Below are 23127 nucleotides of genomic sequence, written 5' to 3'. Positions count from 1 at the left end.
CTGAAATAGGAGACTGTGGAATTTTTGTTTTTAAAATCACACTAACTTAAATTCTTATTTTTACAAAAATTAATAGATTTCAAAATCACATTTATTTGTTCTATCATGAATAAGAAATTTGAGATGCTTCCAAATTACATTTACTGCTATACTGATTTATGCCACAAGTTGAAAAAAAAAACAGATCCAAAATTTTGTAATATATCAAAAGGGGGTGGCAAGTCAGTTTTAGTTTCTCCCCCTGTATTATTGTCATTATTAATAAATTAACATTAGTTTCAGAAATCTAGTGTAATGTTTTTGTTAGGTTTTTATTGTAAATAGTTGTTTGTGTAGTGTGTGAAGTGGCACTTTGCGCTCACGTTACAAATTATATTTTTCCTACAGTTACTATACTGCATATAAATAATTACTCTTTCAAACATTAAACAACACGTTTTAGGTTAGTCCAAGCGTTGAACAAAAATAGAATGTTAACACAAAACAACAGGTTAAGTCATAGTATCAATACTTAAAGGCTGTGAAACACTGCATTAGCTGATCATAGTAAAGTGAAAGTGTTACCAACTTATATTGAAGCCTAAACTTATTACGTGCCTTATAAAAGCACACTATTTTGTGTCGTTTGGTTGGAATACTGGAGTGCAGCAAAGTAAAATGAGAGAGACAAAAGTAAGTAAATGCAGCAATTAGCTACTTTGCGTGCTATAATCAGTGCATGAAGCCTGCTTTGTCAGGACTGTAGGAAAAAGTGATTCCAGTTTTTAAAAATAAGTAAAAGATCAAGTACATATTGTGTTTACTTTAATCAATAATAAAAATTGTCCTAAGTTATTAAACAACTAAATGTGTTGTCTAATAGAATCAAAATTTATCTTTTCATACATGTACTGTTTTATCTCGTTATGTTTTCAGCTTTTATAAATGGGGTCAGAATCATTGCACCAGCAGAGGGGGTTTGTTTGTTTGTTTGATTATACTTGTAGGATTCATTAAATATTTTGTCGACATGGTTTCATGATTAGATAACACACTATTTCACCATATGACTGGTTAAAGCTCAAATTGTGTATCTCCCTTGTTTTTGCTTTTCTGATACCTGATAATAATATGTGTAGAATTTACAGTATCAGCAAACTGATAAATATTTTCTCACATTAGCTTCTCAACAACCTTTATAATGTGTGAGCTGTGGGAGTAACTATTATATTTCAAGTAGAAAATCACAAAAATTATAATAATTTTTACTTTCTCCCCCTATACCATAGAATATGGAGAAAGTATTGTTTTTGTCAAAATTTTTGAGTTTGAGTTTTGAGTGGATATATTCGTTTTGGGTCCCCCTGGACCCAAAAAAGTGGTTTTCGAAGTGATGTCTGTGTGTGTGTGTGTGTGTGTGTGTGTCTGTGTGTCTGGATATGTACAGAGCTAGAGCCTACACCTGTGGTCCGATTTTGATGAAATTTGGTATGTAGGTTCTAATCCATGGTATCTCCAGGTGTTTTTTTCTTTTTTTTGAAATTTTTATTTTTAATGGGGATTTTTCCATAAAAACCCATGAAAAACCAGAAAAATCGGATTTTCTCAAAAAGGTCCGAACGATTTTGATAAAAATTTAGTAATTTGTAGCCCTTTAAATTCTGAACAAACTGGTACAGATCCCATTTCTGTAAAAATTACGGTTCAAAAGTTATTGTAAGTTATGTTATTTCCCCATAAAAACCCCATAAAATAACAAAAAATAGGATTTTAGTCAAAAATCCGGTTTTGATTTAACATAGTATGTTATGGTCCTTACAATCTTGATAGTTTTTTTTTTCATTTTTTAGAAATTTTTATTTTTAATGGGGATTTCCCCATAAAATAACGGGAAAATAGGATTTTCCCAAAAATGGCCAGAACGATTTTGATAAAAATTTAGTATGTTATAGTCCTTTATGTTCTGAACAAAATGGTACAAATCCCATTTCTGTAAAAATTACGGTTCAAAAGTTATTGTAAATTATGTTATTTTCCCTTTAAAACCCCATAAAATAACGGAAAATCAGATTTTCCCAAAAATGGCTCGAACGATTTTGATAAAGATTTAGTATGTTATAGTCCTTTAAATTATGAAGAAAATTGTACAAATCCCATTTCCGTATATTTACTCTCACCGCTTACACATGATAAAGGTTGTTGACAAACTTATGGGAGAAAGTATGTGTCAGAATGCTGATACCGTTTATTACTTTTCAGTCAGTAGTCAGCAGTGGTTGAGAGAGGTTGTCTTATCAGTTTCTGTGCTGTTTTCCTTATACTGTACAGTGTTCCTAGAAGGAATTTTCAAGTTTTTAAAGACTGTAAGTTGTTTTATATTTATTCAATTATATTTATATTTATTTAATTTAATTCTCTTTTCCACCATGGCTTGTGACCAATGTAAGGACCCTAATTTAGAGCCTAAAAAAACTATAAAATGTGTGGAGCCACAGTGTGAGCATACATTTCACCATCACTGTGCTGGTTTAAGAGAATCTGTTTTTAATAAAATGTCTGAGGATGCAAAACTGAAATGGTACTGCCTTAAATGTAAAGGATCGAAAACTGAAAAGAAAGCACAAGGTCCAAGTAATCAAGGGACCCCAGATGTAGAGAAGATTAAGGATGAAACTTTTCAAGGATATTCAACAGAGGACATTTTGAAGAGTGTAGATAAAAAAAAAAACTGGATCTCATTCGAGTTATCTCTGCGGATATGGATTCTCTTAAAGAAATTACTAATGATATTAAGGCTAGCCAAGAATTTTTATCAAATCAATATGATGAATTCAATGCAGCATTAAAGTGTTTACCAAAGCTGGAAAATGAATTGAAACAACTGAGAGAAACTATTGTTGAAAAGGACAAGCAGATTGTAGAACTTTCGATGCAAGTGAACCAACTTGAACAATATGGTAGAAATAAAAACTTGGAATTTAATGAGGTAATGGAAGTACAAAATGAAAATGTCGAATTTCTGGTGATGAAGATTGCTGAAAAGTAGGTGTGAGGTTGAGGGAGGAAGATATCGAAATTGCCCATCGCCTACCTAAAACCAAAACTGAGGGCCGACCAGCAACAATTATAGCACAATTTGTGAGTAGGAAAGTGCGGAATAAAGTTTTGGCAGCGAAGAAGACAGTTGTCACTAATGTGGAGGTCACCGGGGAGAATGGGGGAAGAATCTACATAAGTGAAAACCTCTCCTTTTTCTACCGTAACCTACTAAAAAAGGTGAAGAAGAAGGCAAAAGGACTGAATTATAAGTACACCTTGTTCAAAAATGGGATGGTCCGAGTGAGAAAGGAAGACGACAGCAGTGTTATCCATATTGAAAATGAAGCAGACTTAGAGAAGATAAAGTAGTGTTTTAAAAATGTAAGTTCTAGTAGATATTATATTTTTATTAATTTCTTTCCATGGTAGATTGTATTGTAGAGGAAGAAGAAATTAAATCTGTCTGTTGTCAGGATATATTAGAACTGACATCTCTTAGTAGGAACAGTAAGTTTGAAAATGGTGTTACTTTTTTACATTTAAATATAGCATCTTTAAAAAAGCACTGGAATGAATTTGTATTGCTATTTAATAACTACATTAAGTACCTGGATGTAATTGTTTACAGAAGTTAATATAAAACAAAGCCTCACTGATCTTTTCAATTTTGGATAATTTTGATGTTGTGTATAATTTAAGAGAACACAGTAAGGGTGGAGGCATTTGTGCTTTCATAAAACAAGAACACACCATTCAAAAAATGCCATATGTACAAAAGACAAGTTTCGAGCATATGTTATTTGAAATTATTTTGGGAGGATATATATGTCTATTTGCATGTTAGCTGTTTATAAACCATCTAAAACTAATGAGAAAGTTTTCATAAATGAATTAAAAGAAGTATTAATAGATATTAAAAGTAAAAATGTTTTTTCATCACTCCGTAACGAAAGTAATTACTTTCGATAATAGCTGACATCAATGAAAGTGGTCGTTTCCCAAGCTCTAATTTAGGGCGAGGGAAAATCGATCAGCTGATTTTCCCTCGCTCTCAATTAGTTCTCTATTTATTCACTACGCGTGCTAGTGTTTTGTTATGGTTTAATTTAATGATTTGAATCAGCTGTATGTATTGTTCGAAGTTGTTTTATTCTTTTATTTTGATTTTTAAACCAAATGTATTGAGAAATATACGTAGGTTTCCTTTTAGAAAATGTTATTTTATTTTGATGTTCAATCAAATTAATTGAGAAATAAAATAGTTGTAATATTACTGAGGTCTGCTATTCTGTGTTTGTGTATTTTTGCGTCGTGATGAAAAGTATCGTTCATAACTCGTACCGAAAGTTATTATCCGGCACTTGCTCCATTATTCCCGTCCTTGGCTTCGCCTCGTACGTGAAAATAGCTCTCACATACTCGGCTTCGCCTCGCACGTGAAATTGATGTTCCCTGTGTTCGGCTTCGCCTCACACAAAAACTTGAGCGCGCGACGGAAAATGCCACTTTCGGTCCTAGTAATGAAATATACTATTTCACTTGGAGATTTAAATATTAACTTAAAAGATAAACTTTGTAACAATGTGAATGAATATAAAAACCTAATGGCAGCCAATGGTTTAAAATCGATAAAAGTATACTAGGGAGGAAGTAAGACAAGGAAAACTGATTAGATCTCTTATCGACCATATCTACATTAGAGGAAACAACAGCAGGCCAAAGTCAGCTGTGGTCAAGATAAAGATATCTGATCACTACCCTTGCCTGTTGAATCTTCAAGTAGGAGAGGGAAACTTAAGCCTGAATAATATTATTTCTAATAAAATAAAACTAGATAAAAATTTGATCAATCTGGGCATAAAAAATATAGATTGGACAACACTACAAAATTCAGGTCTTTCCTCAAATGACAGCTATCAACAATTGTACAATAGGTTTAGTTCTATTTACGAAAAGGCTAAAATCACACGTACAGAACATAAAAAAAGCCAAGAAAGGCCTGGATGAACTGGGATATAGTTAATAAGATTAAGAGACGAGATAAATTATTTAAGTGGATTAAGAAACATCCAGAGAATACAACCTTAATAAATGAATATAGAAATCTAAGGAATCTTATAAATAAAGATATATTTAGAGCAAAGGTAAAACATTATGGCGAGATTTTTGAGGAAAATAAAAAAGATATAAAACAGACATGGGAAGAGATTAATATAGTTTTGGGAAGGAAGAAAAAGCAGAGCATTGGATGAGATGGTACAAAAATATATGGTAAATAAAGGAAGTACTTTAAAACAGATATGTGATAATTTTTCAAACACTTTTACAACTGAAATAAATAGTGTTGTTCATAAATGCCATGTTAAATTAATTGATGATGAACAAAGTGAGGAAATAATACAAAACACCTCTCTATACGACCCAAAAGCTAAAAAGCAAGACATAGAAATGATTTTAATGAAATTAAAGAAAAAAGGAAAAAAAAGTCCAGGTATTGATGGAATTAGAGTTGAGGACTTAAAAAAATGTAGTGCCAATGTCTCAGAAATTTTAGTCAATATTATAAATAATTCACTTTCAGAGGGTAGAATTCCCACCAGACTTAAAACAGCTATTGTAAGACCAATTTATAAATCAGGATGCCACAATTTATATCAAAATTACCGCCCTATATCAATATTATGTGCAATAGATAAAATAATGGAACTTTACATATCCCTAAACCTGAACAGATATCTGACAGAGAATAACATTATAGATAAGTGCTAATATGGGTTTCAGAAAAACAAAAGCACAGAGTTATTATTGCAAGCATTTGCTAATAACATAAATAAAGAGATAGATAAAGGAAATCAAATATTGGTTACATTTGTAGATTTTACAAAAGCCTTTGACACGCTGCGATTTGAGAAGATAATAGGATCGTTAAGGAGTATAGGAATAAGAGGTAGATTTCTTAACTGGTTTTCAGATTATCTGACATGTAGAAAATTGATAGTTAATAATTTACAAATAAAAAACTTTTTTAAATCAAAACGTTTTTAAACGCACTAAAAAGTAGAAAATAATTTATAAATATGTGGAGAGTATAAATACTTGTAAGATTTAAAACGAAAAACGTGAGGTGCATGCAATTGATGATTATACATTAGTTTAAATAGGTGAAGGTAATTGCGAATGATCTATTGCATGCACCCCACGTTTTTCGTTTTAAATCTTACAAGTATTTATACTCTCCACATATTTATAAATTATTTTCTACTTTTTAGTGCGTTTAAAAACGTTTTGATTTAAAAAAGTTTTTATTTGTAAATTATTTTCTACTTTTTAGTTTTTAATGTGTGTGGATGTTAAATCTATTTCAAGCATCTATGTGAGATTAAGACAGAGACATGTGGGGAATCTAAGGTTTATTTGAGTTTCTTTTTGTATAATTATGTATTAGATTGAATGTATGGCCTAGGCCTACCTACTAACTAAAAATATATCAATCTATTTAATTTATTGTTTATTTATAGAATACTAAATAAATAAAAATTTACATTATTAGCAAACACCTTTATATCTAATTATTGTTCAAAATTAAAACTTTGTTGCCCCATACATACTATGGAGTGTTGAAATCGTATTTGTCCAAACGATTTTTTCAAATTAAATATCAAGATATAGTTACAGATGTGCATGAAATTGAATCAGGTGTACCACAAGGCAGTGTTCTTGGACCTATTTTGTATATTTTGTTCACTTATGACCTTCCAAGTACTCAGGGTATTACGGTTGCAACATTTGCAGACGACACTGCTTTTTTATCATCAAATCAGGATCCTATTCTGGCATCATCAAACCTTCAGGCTGCATTAGACGATTTGTCTCAGTGGCTACAGAATTGGAAAATTAAAGTAAATGAAACCAAATCCGTTCAAGTTACATTTACTATGTCTACAAGAACTTGTCCCCCAGTAACATTGAATAATGTCATGCTTCCACAATCCAACGAAGTTAAGTACCTTGGTATGCATCTCGACAGACGGCTTACATGGCATTCACACATTTGGAACAAACGACTTCATTTAAATTTAAAAACAAACAAACTAAATTGGCTCATTGGTCGAAATTCAAAATTATCTGTTGAAAATAAATTACTTTTATACAAAATTATATTGAAACCTATTTGGACCTACGGTATCCAACTCTGGGGAACCACTTCCAACTCAAACATAGAAATAGTTCAAAGGTTTCAATCGAAAACACTGAGAAAAATTTTACAAGCCCCTTGGTTTGTCACAAATAAAGTAATTCATCAAGATACGAAATTACCCTATGTTAAAGAAGAAATAAAGAAACGAAGTGAAAAATACCAAAGAAAATTAGAAACCCATCCAAATTTCCTGGCTGTTAACCTCCTCGACAATAGTGAAGCTACATATAGTCTCAAAAGAGTTAATCCAATAGACCTTCCAAATCGTTTTTAGTTAAACTTTTTAAAAGTTTTTGTATGTTAGTGCACTTGATGGAGTGTAACTAACCCATGTTAAAATGGTTATTGAATTTACTTATTATTCTAGTATTGAATAGATTGTAAATAAATACTTGTTAAAAAAAAAAAAACCCTTTATATCTGCAATCAGATTGTTTATCTTTATTTGGAATGTTTGTTTGTGTAAAGAATCTCTTGGGAGCATAACCTGTACCTCTTAACCTCTGTTCTTCGAACTGTCAAATTTTAGTATTTACAGCTGACATAAATTTGTTGATATATTTACATTCTTTCAAAATGTAAACAAGGAAAATTTGGAAGCCCATGGGGCGTAGCCCAAGGGAAATATGAAAATTAAATGATATAATATTGCATTGTCATCCACTTAATTGTGAGCTATATTTCAAATTTCAAGTCTCTAGCTCATCGGGCACTTCGTTTAAAATTGAAATCAAAATTTGTAGGAAAGCTAGCTAACAAAAACAAGCCCATGGGGCGTAGCCCAAGGGAAATATGAAAATTAAATAATATAATATTGCATTGTCATCCATTTGTTAGCTATGTTTCAAGTCTCTAGCTCTTTGGGAAGTATCAAAATTTGCAAGAAAGAATACCCTTCCCAAATATATTAAAAAGGCTAATACATACATGTATGCAGATGATACTGCTATTGTGGTTGCCAAGAATGACATTAGAGAGGCTGAAGCAGATACGCACTGCAAAGTGCAGTAGGTAAATAACTTGTTAGAATGGTGTCATGATAATGGCCTTATAATTAATGGTAGCAAGTCAATGGTTATTCATAGGCCTATTCATTCGCCTGCTTTTCAGTGTTCCAAAGTAACACAGTTAAAGTTAATTTAGTTAAACTAGTTTTAGTTAACTTAGTTAATTTAGTTATTTAGTTAAAGTTAAGTTATTAAATACCACAGTTTTGACTGTTTGCATTGCAACACTTATTCATTAGTTAATAATTGTAGTTGTACAAATTTGGAAAATGTTAATAATTTTAAATATTTAGGTGTGCATGTTGATCACAAATTTAAATGGGACATACATATAGATTATGTTTGCAAAAAGATAAGATCATGTACTTTTAAGCTGTTTCATTTAAAATGTGTCTTGCCATAATACGATGTCTTATTGTTAATATACAGGTCCTTGTGTGAATCTGTGATACGTTATGGTTTACGGGCTTGGGGTAGTGCCTCAATGACCCATCTAAAAAAATAGAAAATATTCAGGAACAAACAATCAGGTGTATTGTACCTTTAAATACAAGTCAACTGCCACCATTGGAAACTTTTCGATACACCAAAACTTTGCCTGTAAGTAAACTGTTCATGATCTTAATTTATACAGATTATTTATTTCAAAACGAACTAAAACAGGTAAATAATCATAATTACAGGGTGAGAAGAAACTATTACAATGTTCCCAGATTTAAAAATAAATATGGTTGCAGGTCTCTAGAAGTACTTGTACCAATTTAATATAGATACTGGTCTTTCTGTTAGTGAATGTTATCTGAATGTTTAAATTATTATCTATTTATATGCTTGTTTCAGGTGTTGGCTATATTTGTTTCTGTCTTTTTAGTTATATTTATAAATTTTAAAAGATATTGTTATTTATTTGTTATAGTCTATTGTGCTGTTGTTCATTGTTTGTTAGTAATACTATTTATATATTGTTATTTGCATGAGATTTGGATTGAAATATCAGTGGTTTTTGATGATTTAACTATGCATGATAACTCAATGGAAAGTTAGGACACTCATAGAACTGTGTTGATTGCTGATTGAACTTGACTTATATAGTAATTAACTAAAAATATTTTTCATAATATGTTGGTGCAGACAAGCCTTGTATGGTTTTTGCACCTATTGTCTAATATGCATGTATTTAATATTATTGTTCAATAAATTGATTGATTGATACCTGATAATACGATGTGTAGAATAAACGGTATCAGCAAACTGACACATACATTCTCCCATTAGCTTGTCAATAACCATTATTATGCATAAGCAGTGGGAGTAACTATTATATTTCAAGGGGAAAATCACAAAAATTATAATAACTTTTGATTCTTAATTTTCACAGCATTGGGGGTTTTACCATTTTGATAAGAATCAAAAGAACCATAGCATACAAAATTTAATCAAAACCGTTAGAGCCGTTTTTGAGAAAATCCAATTTTTATGTTATTTTTTTTTAGTTTTTATGGTGCTGGGGACATCGAAGTGATAAAGTAAATCGGTCCTGGGTCTAGGTTAAATCTTGCTACCAACAGTAATAGCAAACACTACGGTAGCAAAAAAAATTTGAAAAGTAGCACACCATGCGAGGCAAGAAAAAAAAACAATAAAAAAGCAGCTTACAAATACATTTATTGTCACAATTGTTAATCAAAAGTAACTGTTATTGTTTTAGATGAAAAAATTTTTACCCACAATTTGTTGGAAAAATCTAAAATTTTGTTGCATATGCCGGAAGTTGAACCTCATCCCTCTACATGTTTCTAGTTTTTACTGTGGATAAAGTAAAATAGGAGATGTATATATAGTTTAATGAATGTTTATTTTAAAGATATACAAATTTCAAATACACTAGAATATCTGACAAGCTGTGGGTTCAACGACAGTACTCGGGAGGAATGTGACAACGTCTTCGTCTAGAGACGGTACGAGGGCAAGACTGACCTCCGTTCCTTGGTTCAACCTGTGAAAATAAATCATTAGATTATAATAAATTAATAATAAACTGTTGACTTCATTTCGAGATCAGAGTAATATTATTAATTTATAGTTCTGTTGCTCGGTTTGGAGTTTAAAAAATTAAAGAACAGGAATAGATCAGAAAAATACATTAGGTTTGTATACATACAGATAAATTAGCTCTGAGGTTTATTTTATTGTACTTTTGGGATCATCTAAGTTGAGTTTGCTATCCTTAACGTTACGTGAGGCAGTAACCTTCTTACCAGCACAGTTCGTGTTTTCTGACGGAAGCCGTTACCACAGTTGACGGAGCAGTCAGACCAAGCGGACCAGTCCGACATGACGCAGTCCACGGGCGGACCTGTGATGGCCTTGGCAACTCCGGGCGCAGCAGGACGATCTCCTTCCAGCAGAGCATCTGTGTAACATGTAAAGTAAATCAGGAGAACACAGTGATATGAACAACTTTAGACCTATCATAATCTTACTCATTTGGTTAGAATTGTGTCGTAACTCCATAAAAACATATTAAATTAATTCAGAGATGGTACTAATGGGTTAGATTTTAGATTTCTTGCTTATTTGGTCAAAAATAAGTTAAAACCCCAAAAAACATTTTATGTGCACCCAGAGATGGTACTGATGATTTGGGATTTCATCAAAATAAATGTTAAAATGAGGAGATGAGGAGGCTTACTTGATACATAGAGCTAGAAATAACTGAAACAGAAGAGGATATGTATAAATATCTCAGCCACCTTCTATTAAATCTATATCTATACTATTATAAAAAAGAGGTGGTTGCTGTATGTGTGTATGTGTGTATGGGAAAAGTAAACTCGAAAAATACTGGTCGGATTGGGCTGAAATTTGGCATGATGATAGCTCACATTCCCGATTAACATATAGGCATATTCTTATTTCAAAAATCCTTTCGGGCTCCGCCCCAGTGGCTCTGGAGTTTCCCATGTTAACCTTATGAGAAATGGAATTATTTAATCTTAACAGCTGTTTCAATTAAACAAGTTGGTTCTGTTCTATGATGTTCAATAGCATTAAAGTTACAAGGATTACCAACAGGGTGCAGCACTATTATTTCTTTTACATTTATGACAACAGCTAATTTGCAACCAAAAGGTGAGTGAGCGTAGCGAACGAACTTCAACCTGGAGGCGAGTTAGCGTAGCGAAAGAGCTAATCTGAAGGCAAGTGAGCGCAGCGAACGAGCTCCAACCTAAAGGTGAGTGAGCGTAGCGAACGAGCTCCAACCTAAAGGTGAGTGAGCGTAGCGAACAAACTTCAACCAGGACGTGATTGAGCCATGCGAACGAGATAATCTTGAAAATTAAGAAGTTAAACGGGGCAAAGCCCGCGGGTTACAGCTAGTACTTAATATAATCACCTCTAACTGCAGAACAAGTCCGATGGCAGTCTTCCTCCGTGAGAAAGTTGTTCCTGTTCCCGCGACATCCGCTGTACACAAACGGAACACACATCGCCTTCATGCTGCTGAAGAACCAACGTTGGAAGTAGCCTCGGCATTGGCCTACCTCAGCATCCAACATGCAGATTGCTGGAACAGAGGAACAACAGTTTAGGTTCCGTGCGACCTGATGATGTATGTACAACATCAAAACGCGTGGTCCATTGTGGCAGAGGAATCACCATGTATTTTAAACTTTTTACAATACATACCTTAATTCATACACCAAGACTACCAAAGAATCTTTCAGTGTTACCTTTGGCAGTGTTCATATCAATAACACAATCCTGTCGGCCGGTGCACGGATGTTGCTGTTGCAGCTGACGTCGCGCGGCGCAAGTAGCGTTGAGATGAGGCTCGGAGAGAAGAATACGAGAGCGCAGCCGGACACCGGGGCCGCATCTGACACTGCACGGAGACCACTCAGACCACTCGGTCACTGGACACTCGGGGTCTGGCTGTAAAGGAAAGTCGCTCTTAGGCTGAAGATGCCATTGAAAAGACAGTAAACTTATGTTTAAAAGTAATTGGATGAACAGAGTTGAAGAATGTACATTTATCACAGTACATAGTAAGTTTTTAAAATGTTGTTTTAGGTTCTCTAATATTCAAGAACTTGTTCGTAACTGGTAAACTTGCATTTTTTCTGACACTATAACATCAAGAACACAGGCTAAAAAATGTATCAACCAATATGAAACAAGATTTCAGGTCAAGTGTACCAGCATCAAGTGAGATAAAGTTTTGTATTTTTGTAAACACTAAAAGATTCTTCACTCAGCTAAATCAAATTTTGAGTATGTTTTTAAATTGTAGAAATTCTGCAATAAAAAAAAAGAAATTATGAAACAAAACGATCTCAAAAACGAATCACAGTACTCACGACTTCCTCATAGCTACACGGAGGCTCCATACATTTCTCCTTCTCTACAAGAGTAACGTGAGGGCATTTCTTGATGGCGCCTCTTTCCACAAAGTGTCTTGTCCGCATCTTCAGACCTTCACCACAAATCGAGGTACAGTCCGACCACGGCTCCCAGTCTGAAACGGCGCAGAGACGTTCGTCAAACACTGCTAGTTCTTCTTCATCTCCCCTGCACAAAGTGAAAAGCACTGTTAACAATGTAACAAACGAAACAAATACACACAGGGTTTTGTGTTGATTTTTGTTTGTGTACTATGTAATTCTGTGTCGTTTTTAGGTGATTTTGTTTTGTCGAGTAGATTTGTTTTAATCGACAGTAATATTGTTATATCTTAGGTACACACATGCTGGAAGACAGTATCAAATTAAAGATCCCGAAACATTATGAAAATATTTGTTCTAATCTTAATAATAAATGTCCGCAGTAGTACTGGGTGGCGCATAAAGAACGCATGGATTTGAGTTGAGTGGTGAGAGCAATAGGAGCGTGGTGGAGGGACTGGGCCTGGTTGTTTTGTAGGTTAGGGTGTCCAGTTTTAGTAGCAATGGTGCAGTGGTCCGTGGTACATCGGATTTTTGCGGTAGAACATTTATTCAAAAGTCATTAAATCTGTTAAAACTGTTCAAAGGCTTTTCTGCACAAAGTTCAATGTTCCGCGAGTCCTGAAAAAAGTACGGTAAGGCCCAAAAATAACGAAAGTTACACCAAACGTTAAGTTTCAAATCGTGCAGTGGTTTTTGATGCAATTCTTTTGGGTCTTCTGCTGCCAAATAGTGCCAGTTTTGCTTATTGACATAACTATCCAAATGAAACTGCGCTCCATCATTAACATCACACACAAAACGCCATCAGTGGCAAGAACATCAACCATTCTCTCAAAACAGTTTCCATTTTCGTAATCACGTTCATAAATCTTCTGTTCGATCATAATTTTGTAAGGATGAAATTTTAACTCGTCTTTCAGGTTGCCCTGCAACGAGCGTCAAGACAAGCACACAGTTGGAGCGCATCGCCTAGTGTAACAGACGCCCTTACTCTGTCGACATTTTGTGGAGTTCGCGCCGTGCAAGGACAACCAAACCACTTCTGCTTCATAACTGATTCAGTTGTGCGAAAAGAAGCTACCCAACAAAGTATTGTGTTGCGATCGGGTTTTGTTTTGAACCATTGAACTATGCACGGAAAAGCCATTGAACAGTTATATCAGATTCATTATTTTTGAATAAATGTTCTACAGCAAAAACGTGATGCGTCAGGTTGATTGCACCATTACTACTAAAACTGGACGCCATAACCTACAAAACAACCAGGCCCAGTCCCTCCACGGACGCTTTTATTGCTCTTACCACTCAACTCAAATCCATGCGTTCTTTATGCGCCACCCAGTATAATCTCTAACTGAATAAATGTGAAGCAACTCACGGACAGAGCGGGTTGTCAGCGACACACATCTCTCTGGATACGAGTTGTCTGTCACAGTCCGCTTGTTTGGCCAACTCTGGGTCTAAGTAGCTACGATTGCGAGATCTCAAACCTTTGCCACATGTCACGGAACAGACAGACCACGCAGAATATTCTGTCACCGCACATTCTCCTGCCACAGAAACGCACAAAGTGTATTGTTTTTCAGAGACCATCCAATAGATTTCTCCAGGATGTTTAAACCCAATCCATAATTTTAATTTTGGTAAATGGACTTTTCCGTAAAGGTACTGCTTTACCATTAAGTATTCTGACCAGTAAGTTCCCGGAGGTAAGGAAATTCCTCCTGTTTTCAAATAACTAACTAATAACCTAAATTGACGTCATTAATCTAACCTAACCTACAAAATTTTTCTTTCTTTTTTCCCACTCAGATTACACATTACATGACCTAAACACTTAGCGTAGGAAAAGTCCATTAACTAAAATCAAATTAGTTATTCTTCGTGATTATGAACTAAAAAAAAATTAATATTCAAGTGCAAAATGTATCAAAATCCATCTTTTTTTAATGAATTTCTTCCAAACACAGAAACGCAATCTATACATCAACGATCAACTTTTCATAATACATTCTGTTACAACCATTCAACCATTCACTATTGGATATCTAAGTGCAAATTCCATCTATATTGATCAGCTGAAGCAAATTTTTGAAGATAGTTGAATGAACCGCCCACAAAGCATGTCACTGTAAACGTAAAGTTCAATTTTCTCTCTTATATTTCAATACTTCTATGATTTATGTGACATAAAAGATGCCACCGTCTTCAGGAAGTGTTTCTTACAGCTTGGTTTACTTAAAAAGTTTGTGAATTCAACATAAACCAGTAAATGACATCAACACAATCTAATGCTAACTCAACCCAACTAGTCAATTTTCATTAAAAAACTAGATACGATTTTAACTTGAAATAGAATGTCTAGTTATATAAGTAGTCAAAGACGCAACACCAAACCCTTACTTCTCGTTGAGTCCTCGTTGTTCTCAGCGACCCCGACCTCCTCTAGCAGTTCGTCCTCGGTCTTGTCGCTACACGCCCGCGGGATCACCTTGTCCAGGGTGATGTACAGACGTGCCAGGGGTGGGATCTGTTTCCCGCTAGGGTCGTAGAAAGGCGCCCTTGGGTCTTCTGGGTATAGACTTGTGATCTTGTGAATCGGCTCTTGAGGAATGGTCGGAGCGTTGGGCGACTGAAAAGGAGATTATGTTAAGGTGAATAAATTACTTTGACCTGTGAAGCTGTACAAGGTTGGTTCCCCAAAATGCCTTGTAAACAATAAGGATGATATTAGTCTATTATACCTAGATTTTATTCATCAGGCAATAATTAGTGAGCATTGAAAATCAGTAAAGAACTTTGTTAAAATATGCTTCCTCACCTCCATCTGAAGTCTAAATGTTTGCCAACACAATGGCGCTGACTATTTAAAAAAACGGTTTGAGGGGAAGATCTCCCCCCCCCCACTTTTTTTGCTCAATCTATATGTTGCACCTGATTGACATTTAGACAAACCTCAGCTGTTGAGCTATTGTTTTAAAGGTAGTATCAAGTGGAGGAGATATATTTCTTCCCCTAAAACCACCTAAATTGTGTGAGTAGTTATGTTGCAGACACAACATCGCCAAAGCTTTCCATTTGTCCAAACATCAAAGTAAATAATGAAATTAATCACAACACTAAACAAGAACATGGCACACAATGATTGAAATACAAAAAAGCGAACTTAATGTGCAGATAACATGTACAGTCGTTTTGATTGTGACTCAAACTGGTTCCAGCAAGTTTGGATAGCACAAAAAATAATGAAATCTATTTTTAATTTCTTGTTTTATAGTTGAATATCACCTACACAGTAATACGTAAATTTAATCAAAACAATTTGTTTTGAGTGAATCACAGTAAAAACAAGGGTTTGTACCATGTACAGTTAGCCACATCCTCACTGTACTCAATTGTCCACATGCAGTCGTATAACACAGACAGAATAATGGAAGATCAGATACTCCAATTATAATGAGTAAAGTAAGAACTTTACTGTAAGTGTAATACAATACCCCCGCCGCAGCAAACCTGCAGACTAAGCGAATTTCCATTTACCTGATTGGATTTACACTAAATTGTCTCCTTAAAAATATCACATTTATTCCCTATTTAAAGAACATTAGTTTAACGAGTACTAAGGTTTGCTGCAACAGGGAGGGTAAAAGTGTTTTTTATCTCAAATGTTAATAGTTAGTAAGATATAAAAACATTTTCCAAATTTGGGCAAAATATGTTCTATTCTTATGGAGAATAAGCAAACTACAACAGTTTACTTATTCTCCATAAGAATAACATAAGAATTTTAAATTTACAATTTTTTGGAATTTTCTCCGTAATCATTAGGCGCATTATAACGCTTCAATATACTAAATTATTTGTTTTTTTAAGCTCTACAAAATTGTTTGGGAAGAAATTGCTAAATTTTATGTTTTTAGGGTCAAAAATGGGAAAACCCCATTTTTACCCCATAAAAGCCCCCATAAACCCCCGTTCCTATGGTCCGATCATGCTGGTTCGCGAACTCGTTCGAATAAACTTAGGTTTACACGTTTGTACCAAATTTCATCAAAATCGGATCATCTTTGCTCGAGTTATCGCGCTAACGGACACACATATATATATATAAATATATATATATATGAATTTGAACGGGTGGTGTTTTTGGCCTCTAGGGACCGCAAAACGAAAAAAAAAAAAACGGTCTTGGGTCCAGGTCTTTCCATGAGTACTACGGTAATAGCTTATTCCCTAAATGGGAAATTCGCTAAAATTAAAAATTCACATCATCCTGAGGAAGATTTCAGTAGCATTTAAGTATTAATGTTTGCTAGTTACCATGTAGGTGATGCCGCTGTCTGTTCCGGCGTCGTAAGGGAGAAGATCAATAGTCTTGGAGGACAGCCAGGTACAATCGGACTGACAAAGATTTAATCCGGACACTCCTACTACCCAATCGGGGGACGGTCCTGGCCGAACAAAATAAGATAATTTTCTACCTTCAAAATAGACTAATCAATCTCAATCTTTAGGAGATGACCGCATCGTTGCATCAACGAAGGTAGTGGCCGAACCCAGTTCATCATCTTCAGGACTAAAATTAAAGTAATGTTCTTCAGATTGTCCCGTTGATTGCAGCACATCCAAAAACCATCTCACAAAGACCAATTAAGGTCACATCTTTATCTAGTAGGATACTTAATATATAGTATATATCTGAATAGAATGAGTCAATTATCAAATACATTTTTGAAAGGTGGAGAATTCCACTTATTGACGCCGGAATATTTTTTAATTTTTCTACTACTTTTGTTTAAGGTTATGTCCTTTGTGTCTTTTACATATTTTAACTGGATATGTCAATTTTTAATAAAAATGAAAGCCAAATATCAAACAAAATACCTTGAAACATTGTGAAGTATTTTTTTAAAATAATTTTCCTCACCAAACATGGATATGAGAGAGACCAGATGTTTGCTGCGGTCCACACGGAAGCTAGAGGAAGTGTTACTGTTGACGTTCGGATACCAAAGTCCAGCTGCTTTTATGAGAGTCTTAAGACCTCGGCTCTGGAAACATGTTCAACAATCAATTAGCTTAAGAATTTTTTGTAAACCGTTATCTTCTATTTTATTCTAATATTTTTTATTTTCTTAGATGACTATGAAGCAGCATTTACACCAGACTTTGCAAATGTTTAAAACTGGTTGTCAACATTTGTTTAATACATTTGTAGCAGTATCTAGTGTAAAAAAGGTTTTATACCGTACTCTTTTTAAATCACCAATACACAAGTAAAAATTAAGTCAAATTATTAATATTAATTGACACATAAAGTTGCATAGATTGCTTACAGAAGTAGCTGATGTTTTGTCTGTTTATCCATCGATTCAATTTTATGATCAAATTTATTTTTATCTAATTCAAACTTTTTAAACACAGTAACAGCAATATTTCAGTATTTCTTAGTTTTCATAAAAAAAAGGTTTGCTAAAGAATATTTTCAGTAGAATTTCAGGCAATTGATTGTACAGTACAATGACCTATTTAAATAAATGGGTTGACCAAAGTTTTTACCAGTTTTAGCTTTATCTTTGTTAAATCCAAATCAATATTTATATTATAAAATCAGCTAATCTGCAGTAATCCAGCAACATCCACCTTCAGTCTCAGCTCCTGTTCCATCGCCCGGACAGACCCCCACTCCGCCAACTGTCGTAGGGCGTTGGAAGCTGTCGATCCTTCCTTCCACACGGAGAAGTTGCGACCGTGTGATCCACCGATCACGTCACTGAAGTGAGTCAGCCACAAGCTGAACGGAAAGTCCTTCGGATGAGTGACGTTGGACCACAGACCCTCGAAGACAAACTGAAATATCAGAATGAGTAGATTAGTGTAAATTATACCCTAAGTGTTTGGGGACAGAGCTGATCTAGTGGTAGAACGGGGGACTTTGGTCCCAGGGAACACAGGTTAAAATCTTGCCAATCACCAATGAATGTTATCTATTGAAAATGTCTATTTCTGAATAAATTGTTCCTTGGTGCGTAACAATACTTCACACAGAATAGCACAAAGGAAAATAGGATAGCGAGTTCTTTCTATATCTATATTTCTTTCTATCTGAGGAAGAAGGGGATAAAATGTTGAGTAAATTCGTTGCTGGAGATGAAACATGAGTAACTCAAATCACCACTGAGTATAAGAATCCTTGGAGTGTCGGAACTCACTTAACCTTCTCTGTCAAGGTCAAAGCAATACTGAACTGAGCGGTCCTCATTTTCACAGTCATTTTCAAACTTCCTAACCATTTTCTGCACTTAACCTCAGTACTCGTTCTAGGGCCATTATGTTTCTTGCGGTCAAAAACGTATCACTGATTTTATCTCAAATGCAGCGGGAGATACAATAATTTGTAAACATTTTCTAGACACATAGCAAAACGTATATGTCAGCTACAGTGCTGCAAATGGCATGGATTCTGTTAAAAAAATAATATCATTTAGTGGCATGGTGGTCCTGAACAGACTAGAGTTAGTCTTCTGGAATAATTAATTAACTATATTGATTCATGGAAGGTATGGGGGTTTAGTGAGTGGGAGAAAATTTCGCGCCGTTCCGGCCAAACCTCGCATGCGGGGTTGGTTCGGCAGATTGGCCACAACCTAAACCCCAACTCTCACTTGTTAGCTGCGGAGAGCTACCTTCTGCCACTGGGTGTTGGTCCACCTACAGAACCAAGTGAGGGGGGCCCTAGACTAAAGTGTAATGCGATCCGTGCCAAGAGTCTTGTGGCACTGGGGGCCTAATATTCAGTGTCTTAACGGAGCCTTCTGGGAACCAGGGGTAACCCAGTCGTACACACCCTTTACCTCCCTAATCGGGTCACTGGGGAGGTGGACTTAAATACCCGGTATTCGTGAGATCTATGTAGACAGTCTGACCCAAATGGAGGAGGAAGGTCTACTGAAATCTGACGATGACGACAAGCTCGCAGAAACCGGAAAGGAACGAAAAACTACTTTCCAGGGGCGAGTTGCAAAGATGGAGGATAGCGGATGCTTTAGCCAAAGGCGAAAAGGTGCTATCCAGAAGTGAGAGGAGGCTGGTGTGGGCTGCCAAGCACCCTAACTCTGCTGCCTGCAAAGCCAGTTCCTCCGGGAACTAGGATGCTGGGAAAAAGCAGAGCAAGGGTGGTACCCCCAAAGCTGACTCTAATGAAGCCTCCAGGAAGAAATGTGGAGGCTGTGCTGACACAGCCACAAAGGATTGGCTGGTCAAGCAAGTTCAGGAGCTGAGACCTTTCAGGGAAATCTCGCTACGGCTTGCTCCAGCCAGAGACCTTGTGAAAGCTGTGAAGGTATATTTATGTGCCCAGCCCTACAAGGTCTGCGTATGAGATCCCTCGTACAAAAAGGACTTTCCAGGGGTGAGTTGGAAAGACGGAGGATAGTGGATGCTTTAGCCAAAGGCGAAAAGGTGCTATCCAGAAGTGAGAGGAGGCTGGTGTGGGCTGCTAAGCACCCTAACTCTGCTGCCTGCAAAGCCAGTTCCTCCGGGAACTAGGATGCTGGGAAAAAGCAGGGCAAGGGTGGTACCCCCAAAGCTGACTCTAATGAAGCCTCCAGGAAGAAAGGTGGAGGCTGTGCTGACGCAGCCACAAAGGATTGGCTGGTCAAGTAAGTTCAGGAGCTGAGTCCTTTCAGGGAAATCTCGCTACGGCTTGCCCCAGCCAGAGACCTTGTGAAAGCTGTGAAGGTATATTTAGGTGCCCAGCCCTACAAGGTCTGCGTATGAGATCCCTTGGCCTATTGATGGGAGATCAAAGGGAAGAACAGGTCACCATAGTCAAGACGCTCTCACGGTTCACCAAGGACCTGGGATTTGACGGAGAATGAGGACCTGTGAACGAGGGTGCACAATAAGCTGTTCTAGCTGCGATGCTATCCCATGGTAACTTGTAAGCCTGGCCCTCTGTTAAAAAAAAAAAAAAAAAAAAATATTGATTCATACAAACTTAAATTACAAAACAATAACCTTGTACTTAGCCTGGTCGCAGGCGCAACATTCCTCAGTGTAGCCAGTAGAGGGTGCAACTAATGGCTTCTCCGTTAACTCACAGATTGTTCGGCTCAACTGTCCGTCCTCCGCAAACCATCTACTCTCGTCCACGAACACCATGGCTCTGCAAACAAATATAATTTAATTCATAGTAATAATAATAAATGAGGTAAATTATTTAAGCCAACAACGCACACTTTGGTGCATATTTTAAAATGGAATGAGATGATCTGTGTAGCTTTGTTTCTGACTGAAATCAGCTGTTTCTCGGCCAGGATCATTTATTAAAAGCCCAATGATCAAAGACAGATAGGTCCAGTTTCAAACAATCAAAAAGCTATTTACTTTTCTCACGATTGAACCAGTGACCTTTCAATATTGAGGTCACAATTACAAATATGGTTTCTCTACTCACCGCAACGTAACACAGCCGCTACCCGGAGCAGGAGCGTTCCACATAACTCTAGCCTCCGGTTTGGGACGATCCTTTGTCTCGCTGACGGTGTTGATACAATCAGGGTTGAAAGTGGAGGTAGCGTCTCCTCCAAACAGCTGGTAGCTGCCGACACGCTGAGGCGAGACATCCGAGCCATCGCTGGGGCTGGCGTCTGCGACGAGCGTGAACCTGCGGAATTCTTGGAGACCTTCCAGCGTTACTGCGGAAGTGAGAGAAAAGTACCCTTGTAAACTGGTTTCAGATTTGGTAGTATCACAGATTAATTATACTGCATTATAAAATTGTAGAATAAAGATGGATAGCAGTTGTATCACAAAATATTTCGTATTCAAGGGAGACTTTGTCAAATTTACAGAAAAAAGTTCACAAAAATCCTTTGAAAACAGTTTTAATGTTAGTTGTGCAGTCTTTACCCACAAATATTCCAAGCTACTGGGAGATACTATTTGTCAGTTCGTAGTGTAATGACGTGTAGATAGAAAAAAGCTTTAATACATTTCTTATTTAGAGCATATATGCTTCCACTTAAATTGTCTTCTTCATATTTCCTATTGACATTATTATTCCAGCTATGTCAAAATAGAAATTATTCCAACTTACCGACATACATCGACTGAGGCACATATTCTGTAGGTTCTCCGCTGATTCTTATCTTGAACCCTCCGTCTCCAGGAGTACGTGGGGAAGCTTGAGTCCCGGGGTCTAACGGACAAACTGCCAGGCTTGCCACTACGCAGCTACTAAATATCAGTAGTACCAACTGTGGGACAAAAAATATCCCCAGTAATCACACTTTAATATGACTTCACCACTTCATCACTCTCTTTTCAACACACGATAGTTTAGTTTTGTTTTTTTACACTTTTATGCATTTTTTATACCAGCAGACTTATATTTCTACATTAACTCACTTATTCATTACAGTTTGCAATCAAACTGGAATACCCATTCCAGAATCGTCCGTATAATTAAAAATATTAAAATATCAGTATTCTATTGAACTACATTTTTTATTTACAAGTCTAATAACTTTTAGTTTTATTCTCGCAAAGTCAATAGCGTGGGAAAAAAACATATTTGTTGGATTTTATAACTTATGAAAGCACTTTAACATCTTTGGTAACAAGCTTGAGTTCTAAAAATAGCCAACACAATAACCTTATAATAATAAGGTTCTATAATTAATAAGGTTCCTATCAGTTCATTTGTGTTTCCAATCAAATCCAGTTTCCGCTAGTTTTTGTCAGTTTCATTCATTTAGCTGGTAACTTTTAAGCATGATCAAATTACACGTATCACTTTAGATTAACCGTTTATTAAATTGTTTCATTGTGTATATTTTAATCAACATGTATATATCCTCAAATATTGAATTCATCAATAAAATATATTATTTTATGTTCTTCCAATACTTTTTTGTGTTAGAAACGTCTTTAACGTACGCTCTCTTAACAAATACATTACTTATAGATATAGACTTTTTCCCTTTTGTCTCTATAAAACGTCAAAATATAAAACTTAAAATTAATATATTTTCAAAACATATAAAAGTAAATTAGTTGAAACAAAGCAATAACAAACAAGCTTACCATGTTGAAGACTGCGTCGGACTGACCAAGGGTCAAAGAGCTTCTTTGTTTGTTCCGCAAGATCAAACTTTGACAGACGAGACTGATAAAACACATGATAGACAGCTTCTGTCCGCTGCCAATCATCGCTATCTTTACGTCTATCCTTTACTGGTCCGCTCAATTAAATGTTTAAGGATTAATTAAATTGACTCACCAAGGATAGTATTCTCTTTTGAGAAGTTTAAGTTTACAAGATGTCGTTAAGTTGCATTACTGTAATCAGACAAGTTTTGAAAAGTTAAATATTAATCATACACCCCACTTATTGCCAAAATATAGATTTTCTTTAAGCGAGAATAGTCCTATAGAGTACATTACTATCAAC

At 35.6% G+C, this 23127-nt stretch overlaps 1 protein-coding gene across 1 annotated transcript; it reads right to left on the bottom strand.

The window, feature by feature from the left end:
• Positions 1-10059: 10059 nt before the first annotated feature.
• Positions 10060-22822, bottom strand: LOC128987823 (spondin-1). Its single transcript, XM_054408856.1, has 14 exons — positions 22761-22822; positions 21772-21931; positions 21130-21370; positions 20691-20838; positions 18315-18521; positions 17599-17722; positions 16992-17122; positions 15075-15303; positions 14050-14221; positions 12585-12795; positions 11958-12159; positions 11621-11791; positions 10482-10636; positions 10060-10219 (listed from the first exon to the last, which is right to left on the bottom strand). The coding sequence occupies exons 1-14, from the start codon at positions 22761-22763 to the stop codon at positions 10133-10135; spliced, it is 2241 nt and encodes a 746-aa protein (XP_054264831.1). The 5' UTR covers positions 22764-22822; the 3' UTR covers positions 10060-10132.
• Positions 22823-23127: the final 305 nt, after the last annotated feature.

Source organism: Macrosteles quadrilineatus, unplaced genomic scaffold (genome assembly GCF_028750875.1).
Source record: "Macrosteles quadrilineatus isolate MER2022 unplaced genomic scaffold, UCM_ALF_1.0 Scaffold_2__2_contigs__length_208266976, whole genome shotgun sequence".
In the NCBI taxonomy this organism is placed as follows: Eukaryota; Metazoa; Arthropoda; class Insecta; order Hemiptera; family Cicadellidae; genus Macrosteles; species Macrosteles quadrilineatus.
This window is presented reverse-complemented; position numbering and strand designations above follow the sequence as displayed.